Genomic DNA, 23,519 nt, shown 5'->3' on the forward strand with positions numbered 1-23,519 from the left:
ATTGAGTACTTCTGGCCAGCGGTGGCCACTGGTAACAGCTGATAGGGGAAGATGGGGTGCCCGGTGTTGGACTCCAGCTGATCAGACAGTGATGACCTATGCTAATGATAATCCATCAATGTAAAAGTTGTGGACAACCTCTTTAATGTATCAGGCGCCTCTGACTCCAGCACGTCTCATTAAGACCAGAGTGAACAGCACGGATCTTGATGAATAGGGACATAAGTATTCTCTTTCAAAACACATGTGGGTTTTGATGCAGTTTGAGGTGCAGTTTTTTTTATATAGGCAAAATCAGGATTGGACCCCATTTGGTGAGATAAGTTCTTATCTATTTCCCACTCTTTTTGAATTCACTCCTAACTTTGGCTCAAAAAACTGAATGTGTGATTTGCGTCTTATATTTTTCTTCTGTAGCTACTTCAAGTTTTGGCTACAAGAGCAGAAGCTTAGTGTCTCATACTGTACTTTGTCAATGACTGCACATGAGTTTTATGGAGCAGATTGTTGCAGTATAGCTATGTTATCTCAAAGCTTGCAAAAAATCCACAAGTTTGTTGCAGAAATTACCTCATTTAGATGAAGGACTAATTCAGGCGAGCGTATATGCAGACAGTGCGCTGTCTGTCTGCTCAACGGACAGCAAACTAACCCAACAATACACTGTGCACACAAGGTGAGTTTTCATATGGCCGGTGTGAAAAAATTGCAGCATGCACTAGTATGGTCCGTTGCGCATGTGAACGGGCACACAGTGGCAGTCACGTCTGGAATTTATGGAGGTGACTGGCCTGAGTTTTAGCACGGCCGTGTGAACTTGGCCGTAAGGATATCACTGTCAGTAATAGAACTTTCTGAAGCAAATCTACTAAGTGTTAATAACACAGGCATTGGCTCCTTTATAGACATTCATTCAAGTAGTTTAAAAGGCTGTAAATCTAAAAGATTATATTTTTTTAGAAATGTTTTTTTGTGGCATGTATTATTTTGTAATGTTTTGTGCATGCTGTTTTCTGCTGTGTTTGAAGTTATATGGGTAACAACACCAGTAAAAACACCATACCCCAAGGATGCTGAATTTTGAAAAATAACAGTAGTGAGGCCACAGACCAAAATACTGAATGTGGAAATGTTTCAATGTTAGTAAAGAAAGTATGAAAAAAAAATAGCCTTGAGTGTTTTTTTATGGAGTGATACATGGTAAACAAAGCTTATTCAGTATTACATACCTGTCCATCCACAATAAGTAAACTTTACTGACTGGTGCATTTAGCCAGGATGGGTACAGTATTCTGGTGATTGATGGTGGTCCCTTCAGTTGGACATCCACCAATCACAAAGTGATGACATAGATATACTGATCCCTTTTATATGGACTTCCAGAGAATTTTGATTGATAGCCATTCTCAGAATAGGCCATTAATTTATGATTAGTGAAGATCCAGCATCCAGCAACCCCACAATGAGCAGAACAAATACACTACACCTCTTGTTGGAGAGTCGTGGCCCCTTTATTGTATATTCGGGCACATCAACATAGACAACTGCGGCTGAGCAGAGTAGAGCTGCGGTACTGATCAGTGGGGGTCCAGGACTATTGATAGCCTATCAATCAAAAATGCTATAAACATTAGATATAAAATTGCTTTTATTTATTTTACGCATTTATACAGCACTATTAATACCACAGCGCTTTACAGACATTATAATTACATTGGGGCTCACAATCTACAGTACAGACCAAACGTTTGGACACACCTCATTTAAAGATTTTTCTGTATTTTCATGACTATGAAAATTGTACATTCACACTGAAGGCATCAAAACTATGAATTAACACATGTGGAATTATATACTTAACAAAAAAGTGTGAAACAACTGAAAATATGTCTTATATTCTAGGTTCTTCAAAGTAGCCACCTTTTGCTTTGATGACTGCTTTGCACACTCTGGGCATTCTCTTGATGAGCTTCAAGAGGTAGTCACTGGAAATGGTCTTCCAACAATTTTGAAGGAGTTCCCAGAGATGCTTAGCACTTGTTGGCCCTTTTGCCTTCACTCTGCGGTCCAGCTCACCCCAAACCATCTCGATTGGGTTCAGGTCTGGTGACTGTGGAGGCCAGGTCATCTGGCGTAGCACCCCATCATTCTCCTTCTTGGTCAAATAGCCCTTACACAGCCTGGAGGTGTGTTTGGGGTCATTGTCCTGTTGAAAAATAAATGATGGTCCAACTAAACGCAAAATGGATGGAATAGCATGCCGCTGCAAGATGCTGTGGTAGCCATGCTGGTTCAGTATGCCTTCAATTTTGAATAAATCCCCAACAGTGTCACCAGCAAAGCACCCCCACACCATCACACCTCCTCCTCCATGTTTCACGGTGGGAACCAGGCATGTAGAGTCCATCCGTTCACCTTTTCTGCGTTGCACAAAGACACGGTGGTTGGAACCAAAGATCTCAAATTTGGACTCATCAGACCAAAGCACAGATTTCCACTGGTCTAATGTCCATTCCTTGTGTTCTTTAGCCCAAACAAGTCTCTTCTGCTTGTTGCCTGTCCTTAGCAGTGGTTTCCCAGCAGCTATGTTACCATGAAGGCCTGCTGCACAAAGTCTCCTCTTAACAGTTGTTGAAGAGATGTGTCTGCTGCTAGAACTCTGTGTGGCATTGACCTGGTCTCTAATCTGAGCTGCTGTTAACCTGCGATTTCTGAGGCTGGTGACTCGGATAAACTTATCCTCAGAAGTAGAGGTGACTCTTGGTCTTCCTTTCCTGGGGCGGTCCTCATGTGAGCCAGTTTCTTTGTAGCGCTTGATGGTTTTTACAACTGCACTTGGGGACACTTTCAAAGTTTTCCCAATTTTTCGCACTGACTGACCTTCATTTCTTTAAAGTAATGAAGGCCACTCGTTTTTCTTTACTTAGCTGCTTTTTTCTTGCCATAATACAAATTCTAACAGTCTATTCAGAACTATCAGCTGTGTGTCCCCCAGACTTCTGCACAACACAACTGATAGTCCCAGCCCCATTTATAAGGGAAGAAATCCCACTTATTAAACCTGACAGGGCACACCTGTGAAGTGAAAACCATTTCCGGTGACTACCTCTTGAAGCTCATCAAGAGAATGCCAAGAGTGTGCAAAGCAGTCAACAAAGCAAAAGGTGGCTACTTTGAAGAACCTAGAATATAAGACATATTTTCAGTTGTTTCACACTTTTTTGTTAAGTATATAATTCCACATGTGGAATTGCCCATGCTGGGCAATGTCTGAGTTACGCGAACACAACGTCTATTGTACATACCCCCAGAGTTAGGTGGAAGCCATCTTTCTACTCTCAGTGCTCCTAGGCTAATTGCTGCAATTCCTGTGAAGTTGGTGGATGATAGGAACTGAGAACACAGTGATATAGAGGAATAGCAGTGCCCTGCCCCTCTCTTTCATATGTACTGAGTTTATATTCCTGTCTAGAAAGCACTAGCACTTTATATACTGACCAACAGGAATTACTTGATTATTTGTACTCTTCCATAGCACTATGTGTTTTTAAAGATATTGATTTCTGTTGAATGATAAAAATAAAAGTTATGATTAAGGTCTTTAATGAGAGATCTTCATTTGCCTATGGCAATGTGTGAGTATAGCAGATAACCCCATTCTGACCTATAACAGTCATTCCTGTATCACGTGCACATGACGTCAGGCCATCTACTATACCTACACCCAACGTTATTTGGAAACCATCTTTGTACTCCTGTGCTGATTGGTGCAATTCTTTGTCACGTGCACATGACGTCAGCGTCATCTACTGTACCTACACCCAAAGGTATAGTTGTACTCCCAGTGCTCCAGGTCTGATTGGTGCAATTCGTGTGTCACGTGAGCAAGCCGTCAGCGCCATCTACAGTACTTACACTCAGTTATTGGCAGCCATCTTTCTACTCCCAGTACTCCTGTTCTTATTGGTGCAAATCGTGTGTCACGTGAACATGACGTCAGCCCCCATCTGCCGTACCCAATGGTATCTTAAAGTTTTGGTTATACTCGCAGTGCTTCTGATCTGATTGGTGCAATTCGTGTGTCACGTGAACATGACGTCGGCACCGTCTACAGTTTCTACACCCAAAGTTGTTGGAAGCCATCTTGCTACTCCCAGTGCTCCTGGCCTGATAGGTGCAATTCGAAGCGTCCGGAAGTGCGTGTCTGTACTGGGTAGGCGCGAAAAACAAAAATGGCGTGCTGAAGTCGAAAGGGAACGGTTTTACGTGTCGGTAGAGAGTGGCGGAGCTCGTTACTCTGCCTGCTGTATTGCTCATAGGCGGACACGCAGAGGTGAGTCTTCCGGACAGGTCGCAGCGGCTGATGTATTTACTAGGTATTAGCTGAGCTAATTGTCAGCATGGCGGTCTACAACGGCTTATACTATGGAGCTGGTATAAAGGGACAGCTTCACTACGAGGCATAACATGGCATGCTGGCACTTGTAGTGCGACAGCACATGGAGACCCACAAGCTGCTGTCAGGGCGGATGCCTGCTAGATACTAGCTTCCTCCAGTTCCCTCAGTACTCCCCATGCCTCGGTAATTGTGTGCTGACTCACTCTCAATCACCATTATTCCTCCTCTGTGTACTGGACTCTATCTAGGTGTGAGCAGACAAGATGGAGGACGTGGAGTCCAAGTATATCCACCTGCTGCAGCCGATCAGGGACTTGACCAAGAACTGGGATGTGGACGTGGCCGCTCAGCTGGGCGAGTACTTGGAAGAGGTAAAGCGCTGTCATCTGGATCTAGAGTTTAATTGTCTTCCTGTTATAACCATTCTAACCACTTATTAGGGTATATAGACCCCCGTAGAGGGTCGCCGATCACACCTCCCCTCTGTAATCATGAAAAAGTTTCCGCCTATGCGACTCATCCATGTATTACATGGCCTGGCTCATCTATAATGACTACTTAAAATAAATGCTCCTCTGCTGGGATGAAGTGATCATCTGGCCACTGATTGACTGTAGGGTGAGATCATCAGCTACCATTTCCCATAGAGATCACCAGAGCAACAAATGATTCAGGGATAAGTAACACTTCTATATTTTATGACTATATCTTGCTTTTTTCAAAGTGCTGCAAAATCCTTTTAAGATGTCAGCCACAACCATGAAGGCCTTGGTCATGTGATGGTTTGGCCATACACATGGAGTCTATATAGGGGCGAAAATGATACGTAACTTTACAGTAATGGTGCATCCAGACATGATGTACGTTTTGTTTTTGGCTGAGAAATGGATGTGTATATGTCATGTTCCTATCACTTTTATTAGATTGGCTAATCTTATGATCGAATTAAAATTGATGTAGACAGAGGCCTGGCAAAATATAGGTGAGCGGGACAGTGAGAAGCCGCCAGGGACTTGCTTTCTGGGCTAGTTGCTGGTTCCACAGTCAGCTCTTAAAGGGGTTGTCCACTACTAGGACAACCCCTTCTCATTCCTCATGTTCGCCCCCTTAAAAAAAGCAAAAAAAACCCAAAAACCTTTATACACACCTCCGGCGCAGTGTTAGCACTCGCGTTCACAGGGCTCATGTGAGGGTGTTAGTCATGCAAGCTCTGCGCCTAATCAGCACTGGCGTCACTGTCCTCGCCTCAAACGTATAAGTAATCAAGGGAAAGTTAGGGCTGCGGGTAGCTTTATCACCTTCTCTTGATTATGTATACATCCAAAGGCGGGGACAGTGACTCCAGTGCTGATTGGCCTCCCGTAACGTGAGTGCCATCACCGCTAGAACGACGCCGGCTCAGAAGGTGAGTAAGTGTTTTTCTTTTATTAGGGACAAACATGGGGAATTAGGGGTTGACCTAGTAGTGGAAGGAGCACAGTTTAACTTTTTGAACTTGACTTGTTGGCTGGAATTGAGACTGGACGCCATGATGCGTTTGGAGAGCCCCTGATATGCCTAAATAGTGGAAACCCCTTTACAAGTGACCTCATCTTGGAAACTAGACCCCCCTCAAGCAATTTATCTAGGTGTGTGGTGAGCACCTTGAATAGAAAGCAAATGTGCATTTTAGTATAATGATCTGTATTTTGCTCTGCTTTCTACAGAAATATAATGAAAATATTTAGTTTATTTTATAACACTTTTCTTTTAATTACAGTATTTTCTATGGATTTAAGGTGAAGCCTTAAAATAATGCATTTAATTTATATTTCTATAGTTGGATCAGATTTGCATATCTTTTGATGGAGGTAAAACCACCATGAACTTTGCAGAAGCTGCCCTCCTAATTCAAGGATCAGCATGTATTTATAGTAAAAAAGTAAGTTTGTCTACTTTTTTAAGCATCATCCTGTACTAAAAAGGCTAATCCAACCTTTATAAAAAATATTAAAGCCTGCTGCAAATGATAAAGGATATACTCTCCTCTTATTACAGTTGGCAATCCAGTGCCAATGCTCCTTTGGTCTTCCCTATATTTGATCACAAGTGGTCAGAATGTGACCATTGCTGCCAGTCTATGGCTGCAGCAGTCACTTGTACTATTGGCATAATGAATCCAAATGACAGTAGTAAGGCAGAGGCCACATGCTGTCCAGATGCGAACAAGACTAGGAATTAATGAGAGCATAGTTGTTGGATCACAAAGGCATAAGAGTTGAGTAACAATAGATATAACTTTGCAGTATAGCCTGCAAGATATATGTTCTTTCTTGCATCATGGCTCAGCTCAGTTGCTTTTTGATTTTTTTTTTTTGATTTTTTTTTGGGTGAAAAAAATGAATTCTGCATGGAATCTGCTTGAAATAATGCTTAAAAGGCAAAATGAGTGCACATAAACATAACCATGTACAGTGGGGGAAAAAAGTATTTAGTCAGCCACAAATTTTGGCCTGTAATTGACATCATAGGTAGACCTCCACTATGAGAGACAAAATGAGAAAACAAATCCTGAAAACCACATTGTCTGATTTGGAAAGACTTTTTTTTTAAATTTTGATGGAAAATAAGTATTTGGTCAATTACAAAAGTTCATCTCAATACTTTGTTATATATCCTTTGTTGGCAATGACAGAGGTCAAACGTTTTCTGTATGGCTGTGTGCTCACGATGCGGAAATGCTCTGGATTTTTCCTGAGCGTTTCTGCATCTCCCTGGCAGAAAAAATGCATGCGGATTGTACATGCGTTTTTTCTGCCAGGTAGAAGCGTTTGTGAAGCGTTTTTAACATGCGATTTCGCATGCAGGTTGACAAGTGCTTTCCAGGCGATTTTTAGCATCACTTGGAAAGTGCTTGACAACTTGGTCACACTATATAAATCCATGCAACCATGGGCTCTACACTTTATGCTTGTGCATTCCCTGGGGGGGTGGGCTTCACCTGCCACATGGGTAAGGTTTCTTTTTATTGAATTATTTGATGGTGGGTTATCTGACATACTCTCATTTACACATGTGTGACATAGGTGGAATCTTGACATGTATACAATCTGTCTTATCAGTCGTAATATAATACCTTCTATAATTGCATGTTGCATGTGTTTTCCCTACTTCAGGGTTTTAGCTTGTTGCGATTTTGCTTGTCCTGGTTATTTGTAAAAATGTTTACATGCATTAATGATCTATGATGATCTAATTATTTGTATCTCAATATGCCTATGGGACTTGTATTTCAAATGCAGCATCAATAGTAAAAAAAATACAGCAAAAAAAAAACAAAACAAACATTATATTCACCTTCCGATGGCCCCCGGTCTCCTCTACGGTGTGTCTGGTGTCTTTGCGGCTCGCGGTGCTCTAAAAAGGACCTTCCATGATGTCATTTACTCATGTGACAGGTCACGCGACCGCCAACGTCAGCGGTCGCGTGACCTGTCACATGACTAAATGACGTCATGGAAGGTCCTTTTACACCACCGCGAGCAGCCAAAGAGCCAGCAGCGCTGCCGGGAGCAGACAGGGGGCCATCAGAAGGTAAATATGTTTTTTTTTTTTTTTTTTTTTTTTCATTTTAATTCTTTAACTACAGGTACTATGGTACCCGGGTCTGGAGGAGAGTCTCCTCTTCTCCACACCCGGGTACCATCCGCGCATTGAATCGCATAATATCCGCATGTGTACGTGTAGTCATGCGGATGTTATGCGGTCCAATGCAAGTCAATGGCGGCGATTCCGCATAATTAATGGTTGTGCTGCGGATTTTTCGGCAATGATAATCCGCAGCGGAAATTTCCGCAGCATGTGCACAGCACATGCGGATTAGCCTTGGGAAACATAGCAGACAACTTGACAACAAGCGTTTTTAATGTGTTTTCGCGGCGGAAATGTTGCCGCGGAAACGTATTAAATCTGCATCGTGGGCACGAAGCCTAAGTCTTCACAAGGTTGGCACACACTGTTGCTGGTATGTTGGCCCATTTCTCCATGCGATCTCCTCTAGAGCAGTGATGTTTTGGGGCTGTCGCTTGGCAACACGGACTTTTCAACTCCCTCCAAAGGTTTTCTATATGGTTTAGATCTGGACACAGGCTAGGCCACTCCAGGACCTTGAAATGCTTCTTACGAAGCCACTCCTTCGTTGCCCTGGCGGTGTGCTTGGGATCATTGTCATGCTGAAAGACCCAGCCACTTTTCATCTTCAATGCCCTTGCTGATGGAAGGAGGCTTGCGTTCAAAATCTCACAATACATGGTCCCATTCATTCTTTCATGTACACAGATCAGTTGTCCTGGTCCCTTGGCAGAGAAATAGCCCCAAAGCATGATGTTGACACCCCCATGCTTCACAGTAGGTATGGTGTTCTTTGGATGCAACTCAGCATTCTTTCTCCTCCAAACACGACTAGTTGTTTCTACCAAACAGTACTACTTTGGTTTCATCTGACCATATGACATTCTCTCAATACTCTTCTGGATCATCCAAATGCTCTCTAGCAAACTTCAGACGGGCCCAGACATGCATTGGCTTAAGCAGGGGGACATTTCTGGCACTGCAGGATCTTAGTCCCTGGCGGCGTAGTGTGTTACTGATGGTAGCTTGTGTAACGTTGGTGCCAGCTCTTTGCAGGCCATTCAGTAGGTCCCCCTGTGTTGTACTGGGATTTTTACTCACCGTTCGTGAGATCATTTTGACCCCACGGGGTGAGATCTTATGTGGAGCCGCAGATCGAGGGAGATTATCAGTGGTCTTGTCTGTCTTCCATTTTCTAATTATTGCTCCCACAGTTGATTTCTTCACACCAAGCTGCTTGCCTATTGCAGATTCAGTCTTCCCAGCCTGGTGCAGGGCTACAATTTTGTTTCTGGTGTCCTTCAACAGCTCTTTGGTCTTCGCCATAGTGGAGTTTGGAGTGTGACTGTTTGAGGTTGCAGACAGATGTCTTTTATACTGATAACAAGTTCAAACAGGTGCCAGTACTACAGGTAATGAGTGGAGGACAGAGGAGCCTCTTAAAGAAGAAGTTACAGGTCTGTGAGAGCCAGAAATCGTGCTTGTTTGTAATTGACCAAATACTTATTTTCCACCAAAATTTGAAAAAAAATCCTTTCCAAATCAGACAATGTGATATTCAGGATTTGTTTTCTCATTTTGTGTCTCATAGTTGAGGTCTACCTATAATGTCAATTTACAGGCCACAATTGGTGGCTGACTAAATATTTTTTTTCCCCACTGTAAAAACGACTTGCTGTGCAAAATTCAGTCTTTTCAATCTTTTTTTTTTTTTTTTTAACTGGTTCAAGCTTCCAAAACTGCAAAGCGATTACCTTACCATTATCAAGTGGTTTTGGAGCCACTTAATATTTTATATTAAGGAAAAAAAAAACATGCTGGAAAAATGAATAAAAAATATGAAATATATCAAAATTAAAAAAAAAAAAGACTCTAGAAAAGCACTAGTTTTCCTGAAACGTTTTCTGCTTCAAAAACTCATCGGATACACTGGGATCTAATAAATGCCCTTATATAGTTTTTATTTCCCCATAGCTGTTCATTATGCAGTTATGTTTAAAAAATAAAGTATTATAAAGGTGGACTTCAGTTTGTAATAAAGTGATAAGTACTTTTTTTTAAATTTAAAGTTGCACTAAGAACTACCTTCATGCATCGCAATAATACTTTCAGTAAACCAGGCCAATCTGAGCTCTAATACTAAACTATATACTGTCTTATTTGATTTTATTTCCTTTATACAGGTTGAATATCTTTACTCTTTGGTGTATCAAGCTTTGGATTTTATAACCAATAAGAAGTACGTATCACTGTTTTCACATTACACTTACTGTGTAGTAATATTGACAGCAAGGCAGTGTTTAAATTAGTTTTTTAACCGGTGAAATAGAAATGTGCCTATAGAATCTAACTATTTACTCCCATTCTTTGCTACTTCAATAAAGCACACACATCTGTACTGACGTGCAGGAAGGATATGTATGTAAACGTAATCTTACTGAATCTAATGATTAATTCCCTTAATGAAATTGATATAAACTGAAGCAGGATACTGCATTTTGGCACATTTTTTTTCTCTCATAAAGCTTTTATTTTCTATATACCATACACCGTTATAGTTTCAGGTTTTTATTTTTCCATGTAACGGTCATGTTTTATTTAGGCGGGATAAGCAGCCAGCCTCTGTTGGAGAAGATGGAGTGGACAAAGATGCTAACTTTTCAAACAAAAATGATGAGGACGAGGTAAGAATTGTACTTGGACAACTTGCTGTACTGAATACAAGCAAATTGGCTAGTTTCTTTTAAGTACCAGGGTGTGACAGATCATGCAGATAGTCTTTGTAGACTCCTCGTGTATAAGTATGTTTGGTTAAAGGGAATCTCGCAGGTCATTTTTGGTGTTGCAAGTAATGTATGCCTGAAAGAGAACCTGCTGAGCATTTTATTATTGTACTCACCCACTTTTGTCCATTATTAACTTGTGAAGCTAGCGCGTGCCACAGCTCTAGGTAGTGTGTTTATGTCGCATGTCTCCTAATCCTCTATATGCTAATGAATTGCTAAGATAGTACTTTTAGGTTTCCAAAACCTTGCACATACCTCACTGGATAAGGACATTGACTTTGCCTTGATGTCCTATGTCTGTAAGGCCTCTATGACCTGGGCAAAGAGCCTGCACTAGGGTTAATTGTCCGTGGTTCCTCAGGAAGATTTTCTTGACCTCTCGATTGCTGCACGTCTCAAAGTTCTTTTGTGAGGATTTTGTGTCAGCACAGCTGTCAGACTGCACTTCAGCTAATCCCATGGATGTTTGGCGCTCCACTTGGCTTAGATCCTAGTCCGCTAACTCAGCCCTCCACATCTAGGTTTTCCATTGCATGAGGATTTCCCCTACCTGTATCACCTCTGGTTGGCGGATGTCTTCTCTCCTTCAGGGAGATATGGTTGGCTCATGTGGACGATGTAAGGCTCAGGGAGGTGGTATCTCTGGGCTGCAAGATTGGAAGCAGGGAGACAAATTAAAACAGGGTCTTGTCTTGCACACTCACCTTTTTCCAAGCCATATGTGACCTTCAGCTACAAGGAGTCATTCTCCCTGTTACAGACACATAATTTTCCAGCTATCCTGGTACCAATCAATTGGCACAAAAGGGTGCTCTGGTCAGACCCACTCTATACTTGAAGAACCCAAGAGATTACACTTCACATGGAATCCTTGCCATCTGTGGTAACGTGTCCTCTATGATAAACATGGGATGCGTGTTTTCATATATAGATCGCTGAGTTCCCTTGGTGTTTTTACTTCGCTTTGCTGTTGGTTCTCTTTATTTCCAGTTTGTTGCACTTCCCTTTGGACTTGGGGCAGCCTACAGGGTCTTCACCATGGCACTCCTCATGCCTGAGGAGGGTGGCAATCATCCTGTATCTGGACGAGCTTTTCATAACTGCTCTGTCCAGTGAGGAGATTCTGTATAGTCTCCAAATTATCTTTTGATTCCTTGAAGCTCGTCGGTTGAATCATTAACTGACAGAAGGCATATTTGACACCATCTCAGCAACTGGAATTGATGGTCATGACCTTCAACACCCAGGAGGGTCAGATTTTTTTTCCACTAGTGAAGGTTTCTCTTCTGAGCCAGAATGTCTCATTTGCAGATGGAAACCTCATGCTGCATTCATTTTTGTATGAGGGTTTTAGGCAGGATGGTCTCCATTTTCAAGGTTGTACCTTTCGCCCAGTTTCACAATTGCCCACTATAGCATTCCATTTTGTCTTTCTGGATAAAGTCAGTGGCCACCCATAGTCACATCCATCTCCCCATTATTCAGCCACCGGTACTCCACTGCAGCAGCAGGCACAGGGAAAGGGTGACTGCTGGTGAATGGTTTCCGCAGGGCGGTACACTACTGCAGAGTGCACAGCCCTGTGTCCTTCAATATGTTCAACGAGAGGGATTTTACAGTAAGTACAAAAATCCAGATTTTTTTGTGGTGTGGAGAAAAGATTACCTTATCTTAATTGCTTCATTAAGGGGGCACCATGGGTGTGTTCACTTCCACCAGAAGGCTGACACCATAAGGCTGTGTGCCCACGTAGCGTTTTTCAAGCGTATATGCTGCGGAATTTCCGCAGCGTAAACGCTTGAAAAACGCATGTATATCCGCACCCCATGGTCCCCAATGGCATTCCACAATGTCAATGCCCATGCTGCGGATTTTTCCGCAGCGTATATGCTGCGGTCAAAAATCCGCAGCATGTTCATTAATTTTGCGGAAGCGCAGCGGAATCAATGTGCGGATGGTACCCAAGTCTGGATGAGAGGAGACTCTCATCCAGACCTGGGTACCAAAGAACCTGTTAAAAAAAGAATAAAATAAAGTTTATACTTATCTTCTGATGTTTTCCCTCCGTCGCGCTGTTGTCTGAAGGACCTGCCACGTCATTGAGTTATGTGACCCACCACATGACTTAATGACGTCACTGCAGGTCCTGCACACAACAGCGTGAGCCGCTCAAGCCTCCGGACGGGGCAGAGAATGCATCAGAAGGTGAGTATAAAGTTTATTTTTTAATTTTTTACCATTCTGAACAAGTTGTCAAGCACTTTTCCAAGTGATGCTTGGAGAAGTGCTTGATAACCCGCATGCGGAAATGCATGCAAAGACGCCTCACAAACGCTTCTACCTGGCGGGAAAACCGCATGTAATATCCGCATGCGATTTTCCCGCCAGGGAGAAGCGTAAAAAATATGCGTCAGGTCCGCAACATGGGCACATAGCCTAAGACTAAGAAAGTCTTATCCTTCTCAGCAGATTACACCTGCCTACTGGCACCAAGCTACTTGGTTTAGTTGCAGTTTTTTCTGCTTAATGTTAAGTTAGGTTTGGAAATGGAACAGGATGGGTTATTTTAATATCCCACTATTGATGGAGCCAACAGTGCTGAAATAGTCCTGTTGTAATCTCTGGTTCGCATGATCCTGTCTGGGCTAAAGGTCCTTGCCTTTTGACTCCGCTCGCCTATCCCAGCAGAGTATGTCTTGTTGCATAGATCGAAGACTGTTCCAGGGCTCCCAAGACCACAGGTATCAGCTGTGGAGTCTGTAAGTCAAGCCTCTGACTCCACTATTTCCATGACTCTGACTCCCTCATACATGGCTCATAGTTAAGTGATAAATTTACTGTAGCACAGATTCATCTCGGCTAAAAGTCTAGACCCTTAGATCAGGAATAGGACAGACATTTATAGGACATTTCATAACTTTCCCAAATTCTTATGAAAAAATATTCCCCACAAGCTGCATTGAACTGCTGTACCCAATTTATTATGTATTTTAGGAGTCGGAGTTGGTCCATTTTATACAGGCTCCACAAAAATGGGCTTTGACTCCACAGCCCTGGGTATCAGTTCATCATTCCATTCTCCTTCCCTCTGAGTACATTCTTGGTTTCACTCCCCCCACTTCCCTCTCCTCCCTCCTTTCCCTGATGCCTGAACGCTGCTTTAATCAAACTCTTGCTTTGAATTGGACTCTCGATTAGGTGTTATGTCTCCATTTTTTTTCTTTCAAAGTGGTTTTCCTGGTTATTACTTCCATCAAGCTTGTCTCCGAGCTGGTGGTTTTTCATGTTGCTCTCCGTTTCTTGTGCTTCATTTTGACAAGGTGATTTTGCTTCCTGTGCCCTTTTTTCCCTAATTTGGTCTATTCTTTCCAATTTAATGAGGAAATTATCCTGCTTTTGTTCTGCCCTTTTCCCCCTCATACTATTGAGATACTTTCACAAGTTGGATAGGGTGAGAGCTGTGCGGCTCTTCCTGTCTGTGACTGCTCCTTTCAGGCACTTGGATGCTTTCCATTATCCCAATAAGGTCCTCAAAGTGGTCTGGTCTTTTCTAAGGCTAAGTGCCCACGAAGCAGAAATGCTCTGGATTTTTTCTGCATCTCCTTGGCAGGAAAAACGCATGAGGATTTTACATGCGTTTTTCCTGACGGGTAGAAGCTTTTTTGCATGCATTTCCTCATGCGGGTTGTAAAGCACTTTTAGCATCACTTGGAAAAGTGCTTGACAACTTGGTCACACTATATACAGTAAATCCATGCAACAGGCATGGATTTATATAATGTGACCAAGGTATGATGCTGCAAATGCAGCATCAATAGTTAAAAAAAAAATCAATATACTCACCTTCTGATGGCCCCCGGTCTCCTGTTGGTGTCTTTGGCGGCTCGTTGTGGTTTAAAAGGACCTTCAATGACATAAAAGGTCCTTTTAAACCACCGCAAGCCGCCAAAGACCACCAACAGGAGACCGGGGGCCATCAGAAGGTGAGTATATTGATTTTTAATTCTTTTTTTAACTACAGGTACTATGGTACCCGGGTCTAGAGGAGAGTCTCCTCTTCTCCAGACCCAGGTACCATCCGCACATTGAACACATGCTTAATATCTGTATGTGTACATGTACTCATGCGGATATTATGCGATTCAATGCAAGTCAATGGCGGCAATTACGCCGCATTTCCGCTAAATTAATGGACCTGCTGCGGATTTTTCCGCAATGATAATCCGCAGCGGAAATTTTGGCAGCATGTGCACAGCACATGCGTATTGTCATTGAGGACCATGGGGCACATATTGCCACGCGTCTTTGCTGCGGAAATTCCACGGCGAAAACGCTTGAAAAACGTATAGTGGGCACGCAGCCTTAAACCACTTTTGATTGCTGGATTCATTCTGCCATTCTCGAAGCTTATAGGACAAATTCTAGAGTGCCACCAATTGAGTCACCGCTCATTCCACTGAGAACCTCCTGGACCGTACGCTATCAGGCTGGTCTTCATATGAGCACGGTCATGGCAGTAGGCCCCTCCCTGCTGCCAAGGTAGCTCAGTGGCATCCTGCAATAACTTCACGGGTGGAGCTTATGGGCCCAATGAATGATGTTCCATTTGGTTTTTGAGATTGGCAGCTGCATTTAAGTGGTTAACAGGAGTAGGTGGGGTTTCTCTCAATCCACTGATATAAACAGATAATAAGAAAGAAAGCTCACCCACAGCAGCTCTCGGCGTGCTGAAGCCCGGAAATCGTGTGGTCACACTTATGGAAATCACAGGAAAAGAGAGATTCTAGCTCCATAAAATCGATTTTTATTTCATCTTTAAGAAGTTCATAACTCCACAAGGTTCAATATCAAAAAATCATGAAGACAGCACGCTTGTCAGGTGCCCATGAGGCGATGTTTCAGTCCAACGATGGGGACCTTTCTCAAGCAATGTTAAGGTGCAAGTGCATGATATATAAAGGCAGAAAATCAACATCAGCAATTAACTGCAATATATTTTCAAAATCCACGTTATTCCACATATCCATAATACATTAAATAAAGTGCATAGTTATGTGTGACATAGTGATTCAGTGCAAAAAGGTGTATGTAAGTATCCAGTTAATATAGAATATTTCATATTCATACATAATTACTCATTATTAGCAGCTGTGTACATTCATTGGGCATAATGACTCACCCCACATTTGATTATTAGAGGTATGCCAGAACTCATCGTCCATAGCTAACTATTGCGCATGTCAGGAGGAACAGGATACGCTACCAAGCAGGAGCACATGATCAAAGGGTCCTGGAAGGACATCAACTAGGAATCCTTGCGCATGCGCCATGTGCATCAATCTTCTCAACGCCATCTTGGGTCAGGGCACACTCTAATGTGCAAGCGTCAATACCGCACAGCTCTCAATAGAGATATATGCAGGTGCAAAAGGGAACACTCAACCTCCCCAGCCATAGTTGAACAGGGAAATTAGCCCATTCAGTGCTACTCATCACCATATGGTATCAACAATTCAAAGTCAGCGCCGGGCAAAAGCAATTCAACAAATTCAGAGCACAAGTGAGAAAAGAATTGATACAGAACTATGCATATTATTAAGGTGTTAAGATATGCTGACCAGACCCAAAAGAAGGAATGGGAACACCCCCCATTAGCTGGGGATTGCAACTGTGTCCATTTCAGGCAAGCCAGGAGATATGTAGTAAGGGCACAAATCTCAACCGACCATACCCATTAGGACTCGTGTCAATAACATATTACCTTGTGCTCTGTATCAAAATGTATTATACCTTTTATAATACCCTTCCTACGCCAATAAAATGATCTCAAAATCCCATATTCCTCCTGACAATGGCATAAAATTAATTTAGACAACAATAATGAAGTGTGTATATGTATATAATGTGGGTATGTGTATAGAGAGAGAGAGAATTTTTATATTATATTTTCAAATAAGACGTAGGGATGAGCCATGTCCCACAAAGTTTCTCACAGCCATCTTAAAATAAAAAAAATAAAAAATGTTTAATAGAATTGCCTTAAAAAACAACCATAGCATCAGAAGAGCTAAAGATGGAACCAAAGTTACACCACATAATTTACAGAGTAACATTCATTTTTGAATTCCACATTTAGACTATGGTTTCAGAGTATTAAGCTTCCTGATCCATTCCAATTCTTTAATTTTAAGTAACCGCTCCCTATCTCCTCCACGTCTCAGTGGAGGGATATGGTCAATAATTCTAAATTTTAATGCTTTCTCAGAATGTCCACTCTCCACAAAATGTTTGGATACAGGCAGGTCTAACCTCTTCTTCCTAATTGTATATCTGTGATGGTTTATCTGAGTCTTAAAATCCAAGGTCATCTCCTAAACGTAAAGTAAATTACATGGACATTGTAAAAGGTAAATAATATGATCTGATGTGCAAGTAAGATAATTACCAATGAATAAATGTATGGAAATCACAGGAAAAGAGAGAATCTAGCTCTCTAGAAATAGTTTTTCATCTTTAAAAAGTTCATAACTCCACAAAATTCATACAAAAATTGCAATACGTTTCAAACGCTCAGCGTTCTTTGTCAAGCTACATAAAAAATGACTTTCCTCATTTAAACATGATTACGGTACATCCAAGAAGCATCATTTCCCCCGATCACATGATGGATCCAAAACACATATGTTAATTTGAAAACCAACTCCTCCCCTATCTCTAAAACTCATGAATTTTCACACAATTATTAATATAAAACTATAAACCACACAATGGCAACACCACCAGAACAATGAGTTCAAATCCTTGTTTTTCTTCAATAATGGAACATAACTTTCCTCTGTGCATTGAGACCATGCGGATGACAGATCCCGAGGCAAAACATCCAGAACGCCTCTGGTGAGAAGTCGTCTCCCGAGATCACCTCCCCTTACTGATTTCATCACCCTTTTGATTCCGAGAACCCTTAATGCTGATGTCAGTCTTTCATGGCAATTTATGAAGTGTTTGGAGGCATTACATGGAGGAGGGGGGGGGGAAGCGGTGACATCCTTCATGGGGCATTATATAGGGGGGGGGGGGGAGAGGTGACATCCTGCATGGGGCACTATATGGGGGGGGGGGGGGGGAAGAGGTGATCCTGCATGGGGCATTATATTGGTGAGGGGAGAGGTGACATCCTGCATGGGGCATTATATGGGGGGGGGGGGAGAGGTGACATCCTGCATGGGGCATTATATGGGGGGGGGGGGAGAGGTGACATCCTGCATGGGGCATTATGTGGGGTGGGGAGAGGTGACATCCTGCATGGAGCATTATAAAGGAGGGGGTGACATGGGGCATTATGTGGGGGACCAGTATCCTGTATGAAGCGTTATATGGGGACCAGTATCCTGTATGGAGCGTTATATGGGGACCAGTATCCTGTATGGAGCGTTATATGGGGACCAGTATCCTGTATGGAGCGTTATATGGGGACCAGTATTCTGCATGGAGCGTTATATGGGGACCAGTATTGTGCATGGAGCAATATATGGGGCCCATAATACTGTATGGAGGACTATACTGTTCGGTCTGCACTGTGCGTTGAGAGAATTCGCCTGTGAAATCTTCGGCATTCTACTATGTATGTATGTGGGCCCTGGGCGAAGAGTCTCAGTGGGCCCCTTTAACACATACCACGATTCATGATGGACAGATACCGCAGAGAAAGATAGACAGACAGACAGACAGACATATATACACACACACACACACGAATCGTGGTATGTGTTAAAGGGGCCCACTGAGACTCTTTCGCCCAGGGCACACAAAAACCTGGAGTCGGCCCTGCCTGCGTGTACTACCGCTATTCCGTCTATCAAAAAGACTGGGTGATATAATGTTACCTAATGTAGCCCATCTCTTGGTAACAATACGACATCCTGAACCCAAAATAGTAGACAATATTTGATCTTCATATAGCATAGGTATGTGCTGTAATATAATTCTTTTCTCCGTTTGAACAAATAAAAATAATTACATTACAGCACCTACCTATGCTATATGAATATCAGACGTTGTCTACTATTTTGGGGATCAGCATTAAGGGTCCTCTGAATCTAAAGAGTGATGAAATCTGCAAGGGGAGGAGATCTCAGGGGGTTTGACTTCTCATCAGAGATGCGTTCTGGATGTTTTGCCTCGGGACCGGTCATCCACATGGTCTCAATGCACAGAGGAAAGTTATGTTCCATTATTGAAGAAAAACAGAATTTTTGGTTACACACCGTAAAATCTGTTTCTTGGAGCCTTCATTGGGGGACACAGGAAACTATGGGGTGTATGCTGCTGCCACTAGGAGGCTGACACTATGAAGAAAAAAAGTTGGCTCCTCCCCATCAGTGTATACCCCACCGACTGGCAACAAGTTAATCAGTGTACAAGCAGTAGGAGAAGCACCATTTTAAAAGAGATACACAACTCCAAACTAACATTTAAAGCTAACCTATCAGCAGGATTTTAAGTAAACTACATACAGTGTCCTGATGAGACTGCTGCACTGATTTATATGATACCTGAGGCGAAGAAATCACTCTTGTGGTTCTTGTGCTGCGATTGAATATCTGCATGTCCTACACCTCAACCCCCCACATTAAAAGAATCCAGGTTTATTAAGCCATGTACTGCCGCTGGTCCGTCTATCAAAAAGACTGGGTGATATAATGTTACCCAATGTAAGCAGGTCTTTTCTTGCTGATCTGGCCTGGAGCACAAAGGTAAGACCCTGCCTACAGTCCCTCCCCGGAGCACAGGCATGTCATTAACTCAACTGCAAACACTGATTACACAAGAACCACAAGACTGTTTACTTAGCAAAATCCTGCTGACAGGTTCCCTTTAACAACAGTTAGTCCAGCTGTAAAACATGGGAAGGTGCTGCGTCCCCCAATGCCCCAATGAAGGCTCTGAGAAACTGATTTTAGTGAGTAAGCAAAAATCCTGTTTTCTCTATCGCTTCATTGAGGGACACAGTAAACCATGGGATGTCCCAAAGCTGCCCCTGGGAAGGGAAACGGCAGAAAACTCCTTTCAGGTTAGTGAACTAATCACTGCCACCTGCAAGATTCTCCTACCTAGGCTGGCATCTGGCGAAGCGTAGGTATGGATCCTGCAAAATTTGGAGAACGTGTGAATTGAAGACCAGGTCGCTACTTCGCAAAGCTGTAGGACGGCTACCCTATGATGAAAACCCCTGGAGGAGCCCACCTCTTGGGTAGAGTGGGCCTTAATCCCAGGGGGAAGGTGTTCTGTTCTCAGTCAGGTACGCCTCCAAGATTGCCGTCCGGATTCAGCGAGCAATCGTAGCCTTTTAAGTCTGAGGGCCTCTCCGCGCCCCCTCTGGGGTAACAATGACTGTCCGTTTTCCAGATGGGGCGGTTCTAGCCAAATAAACGTGAATTGTCCTGACCAGGTCCAACAATTCAGGGAGCGTTCCAGAGGGTGAGCCGGAGGGAGGAATATTTCCTCATTGAGATGAAAGGTGTAAACAACCTAGAGAAGGAAAGAAGGCACATGTTGCAAGACCATCCTGTCCTGGTGGACAACAAGGAAAGGAGAGCGACAAGACAGCCGCCAGCTCCGAAGCGCGCCTGATGGCCGCAAGGAAAACCACCTTCCAAGAAAGCAGAGAGACTTCTCTTAGTGGTTCAAAATGGGAACTCCTGAGGACCCCCAGGGACCAATTGGCGTTTGATACAGAAGAACTGCATGAGCCACTCCCTCAAGTAAAAATTCTGACCTGAGAGCGAGAAGCTAAATTCTTCTGGAAGAGAATGGATGGCACAGAAACTTGGCCCTTTAGAGTGCTGAGAGCAAGGATAGTCAAATCGAAATGGCAAAGATGATGAATTTTGAAAAAAAAAAAGATATACAACCCCTGGCAAAAATTATGGAATCACCGGGCTCGGAGGATGTTCATTCAGTTGTTTAATGTTGTTGAAAAAAAGCAGATCACAGACATGGCACAAAACTAAAGTCATTTCAAATGGCAACTTTAGGGCTTTAAGGAACACTAAAAGAAATCAAGATAAAAAATGTACTCAGGGTAATTTTTTTCAGACCAAGCAGAGGGAAAAAAATTATGGAATCATAGAAAAGAACACTCCAATACATTACTAGTATTTTGTTGCACCACCTCTGGCTTTAATAGCAGCTTTCAGTCTCTGAGGCATGGACTTAATGAGTGACAAACAGTACTCTTCCTCAATCTGGCTCCAACTTTCTCTGATTGCTGTTGCCAGATCAGCTTTGCAGGTTGGAGCCTAGTCATGGAGCATTTTCTTCAACTTCCACCAAAGATTTTCAATTGGATTGAGATCCGGACTATTTGCAGGCCATGACATTGACCTTATGTGTCTTCTTTCAAGGAATGTTTTCACAGTTTTTGCTTTATGGCAGGATGCATTATCATCTTGAAAAATGATGTCCTCATCCCCAAACAGCCTTTCAATTGATGGGATAAGAAAACTGTCCAAAATATCAATGTAAACTTGGGCATTTATTGAAGATGTAATGACAGGCATCTCCCCAGTGCTTTTACCTGACATGCAGCCCCATATCATCAATGACTGTGGAGATTTGCATGTTCTCTTCATGCAGTCCTCTTTATAAATCTCATTGGAACGGCACCAAACAGAAGTTCCAGCAGCATCACCTTGCCCAATGCAGTTTCACGATTCATCACTGAATATGAATTTCATCCAGTCATCCACAGTCCACAATTGCTTTGCTTGTAACCTTGTTTTTTTTCTGTTTAGGTGTTAATGATGGCTTATGTTTAGCTTTTCTGTATGTAAATCCCATTTCCTTTGTCTGTGATCTGCTTTTTTTCAACTACATTAAACAACTGAATGAACATCCTCCGAGCCCGGTGATTTCATAATTTTTGCCAGGGGTTGTAGAAGTGTCCAAGAGGAGACTGTAAGAAAGTAGACTACCTCCATGGTAGAAGAAGGGAGGAAGAAAAATATATATTCACTTTGTCTTCCTCCTGTGGACGGTCAGGTCTCCCTGGGAATTGAACTTTCATCAAAGTGTTTGCAAACTGTTGCTCTACCAATGAGCCACAGCTCACAATAGGGTTCGAGTGTAGGTGACTGTGAAAGTGTTGGAGAACAACGCTGCGTCGCGGAATCTGGAAGTGGGCTGAAAAACCCTTGTAGAGCACCCTGGATCTCTTTGGGACAATGTAGGGTATGACAACTGTGGACAAGAACAGTCTGATGAGCTACCCTTCTGTCGAAGGCCTTTCGCAGGTTGGGAAGTAAGTATAATTTAGTCTACTGTGGACGAATCAGCAGACAGTGATCCGTTCATGAACAGATACCTACGTCGAGGTTGACCAGGATAGTGTTATACCTTGGTTGGAAAGAGAATCCTGATTTCCGCCATGGAATTAAGAGACTACTTACCCTCCAGGTTCCAGATGATGGAGAGGAGGCTTAATTAGTCTACGGGCAATCCAGAGCTGAGCTACACTAGGCCAAAGTACCTAGCTGAGAAGAGGAGAGACGCCAGTCATCACAAACTTACTTTGGACTGAAGGATCTTTTGCGAAGAATGAGGGTAGAAGCACTCCATTAGGCTAAGACTAAGAATATGAATATGCTCAGAAGAGAGAAAGCCGGAAGGAAACTGAGAGCGATTGAGTTCTGAAAAGGAGAGTAGAGAACCCTTCTGGACAAAATAAGGGGAGATTAAGACCTGCTTTAAGGTTGAGCCCGAGCAGAAGTGTGCTCTGAGAATAGTGCAAAGAATCTCAGAGCATGTCGGGAGCGTGGACCGGCTGCAGGTGAAGGCCCAGTGCTGAGCTGGGAAGAACCAGCAGTCTGATCCCAGAAGGCTGCAGTGATGAGGACCAGTACAGCTAGCTGGAGAGACTCCTGAGGTTCCGGTATATAGATGCCGGAAACTAGCGATCGTGGGGAGGGAGAGGCGGGCCTCATGTTAGAAAAGGGCGTGCAGTTTCCCGTGCCACTGAGGGAGGAGAGGGGGCGTGTCAACGTCGACAGGGAAGAACCCACGCCATAAGGAGGAAGAGTGGACGGTGCCAAGCGCCGCAGCTAGGCCGCACAGGAGCTGGGGCCTAGAGTAGACAGAGAGGCCCGCACAGGAGGAGGGAGCGGTGCGGAGGACTAAAATGAAGGACAACCCTAGAGCCGGAAACGCGCGCGCGCGCACACACACCATAAAGAACCCCACACACATTTATATTAATGCTAGTAGAGCTCTTGCAGATCTTTTTGTCACCTCTTAGGGGAATAGAGGGAGGGGAACCTGTGGGGAAAAAGGGGCTACCTCTTTGTCCCTGAAGATGACTCAGAAATACTATCAGATGTCCAGTATTCACCGTCAATGGAGGAGGGGTGGGGGTGGGGGGGGGACTCCAATAGCGGGACGTCTGTACATTTTGAAACAGTCAGGCTCTGGTGGGCGAGCAGGCAGGAGTAAGGGGCCAGGACTCCTTCGGATCATCTAAACACTCTTTATGTGTTAGGGTCCTGACTGATAGACATATGAAGATATTGGGTGGTAGTACTCAGTCTCTACATGGGAGTACAGTGTGACCGTCGCACACTGTATCCCCCCAGAGGCTTGTGAGAATAAAATCTTCTGAAAATAAAAAGGGAAATTAATTACTGAAACTACAAGAACTGAGGTAGATCTGGGTCTAGCGAAAGACTCGTGTC

At 43.2% G+C, this 23,519-nt stretch overlaps 1 protein-coding gene across 1 annotated transcript in view; it reads left to right on the plus strand.

The window, feature by feature from the left end:
- Positions 1-4,170: 4,170 nt before the first annotated feature.
- Positions 4,171-23,519, plus strand: part of NCAPH2 (non-SMC condensin II complex subunit H2) — a 66,086-nt gene continuing 46,737 nt past the window's right edge. The window contains exons 1-5 of the mRNA XM_073652595.1: positions 4,171-4,333; positions 4,648-4,770; positions 6,219-6,320; positions 10,192-10,247; positions 10,611-10,692. Of these exons, the coding sequence (XP_073508696.1) occupies positions 4,663-4,770; positions 6,219-6,320; positions 10,192-10,247; positions 10,611-10,692 (348 nt within the window). The 5' untranslated portion in view covers positions 4,171-4,333; positions 4,648-4,662. The remainder of the gene's footprint in view (positions 4,334-4,647; positions 4,771-6,218; positions 6,321-10,191; positions 10,248-10,610; positions 10,693-23,519) is intronic.

Source organism: Phyllobates terribilis, unplaced genomic scaffold, assembly GCF_046119375.1.
Source record: "Phyllobates terribilis strain yellow unplaced genomic scaffold, ASM4611937v1 Scaffold_11__3_contigs__length_659146591, whole genome shotgun sequence".
Classification (NCBI taxonomy): domain Eukaryota; kingdom Metazoa; phylum Chordata; class Amphibia; order Anura; family Dendrobatidae; genus Phyllobates; species Phyllobates terribilis.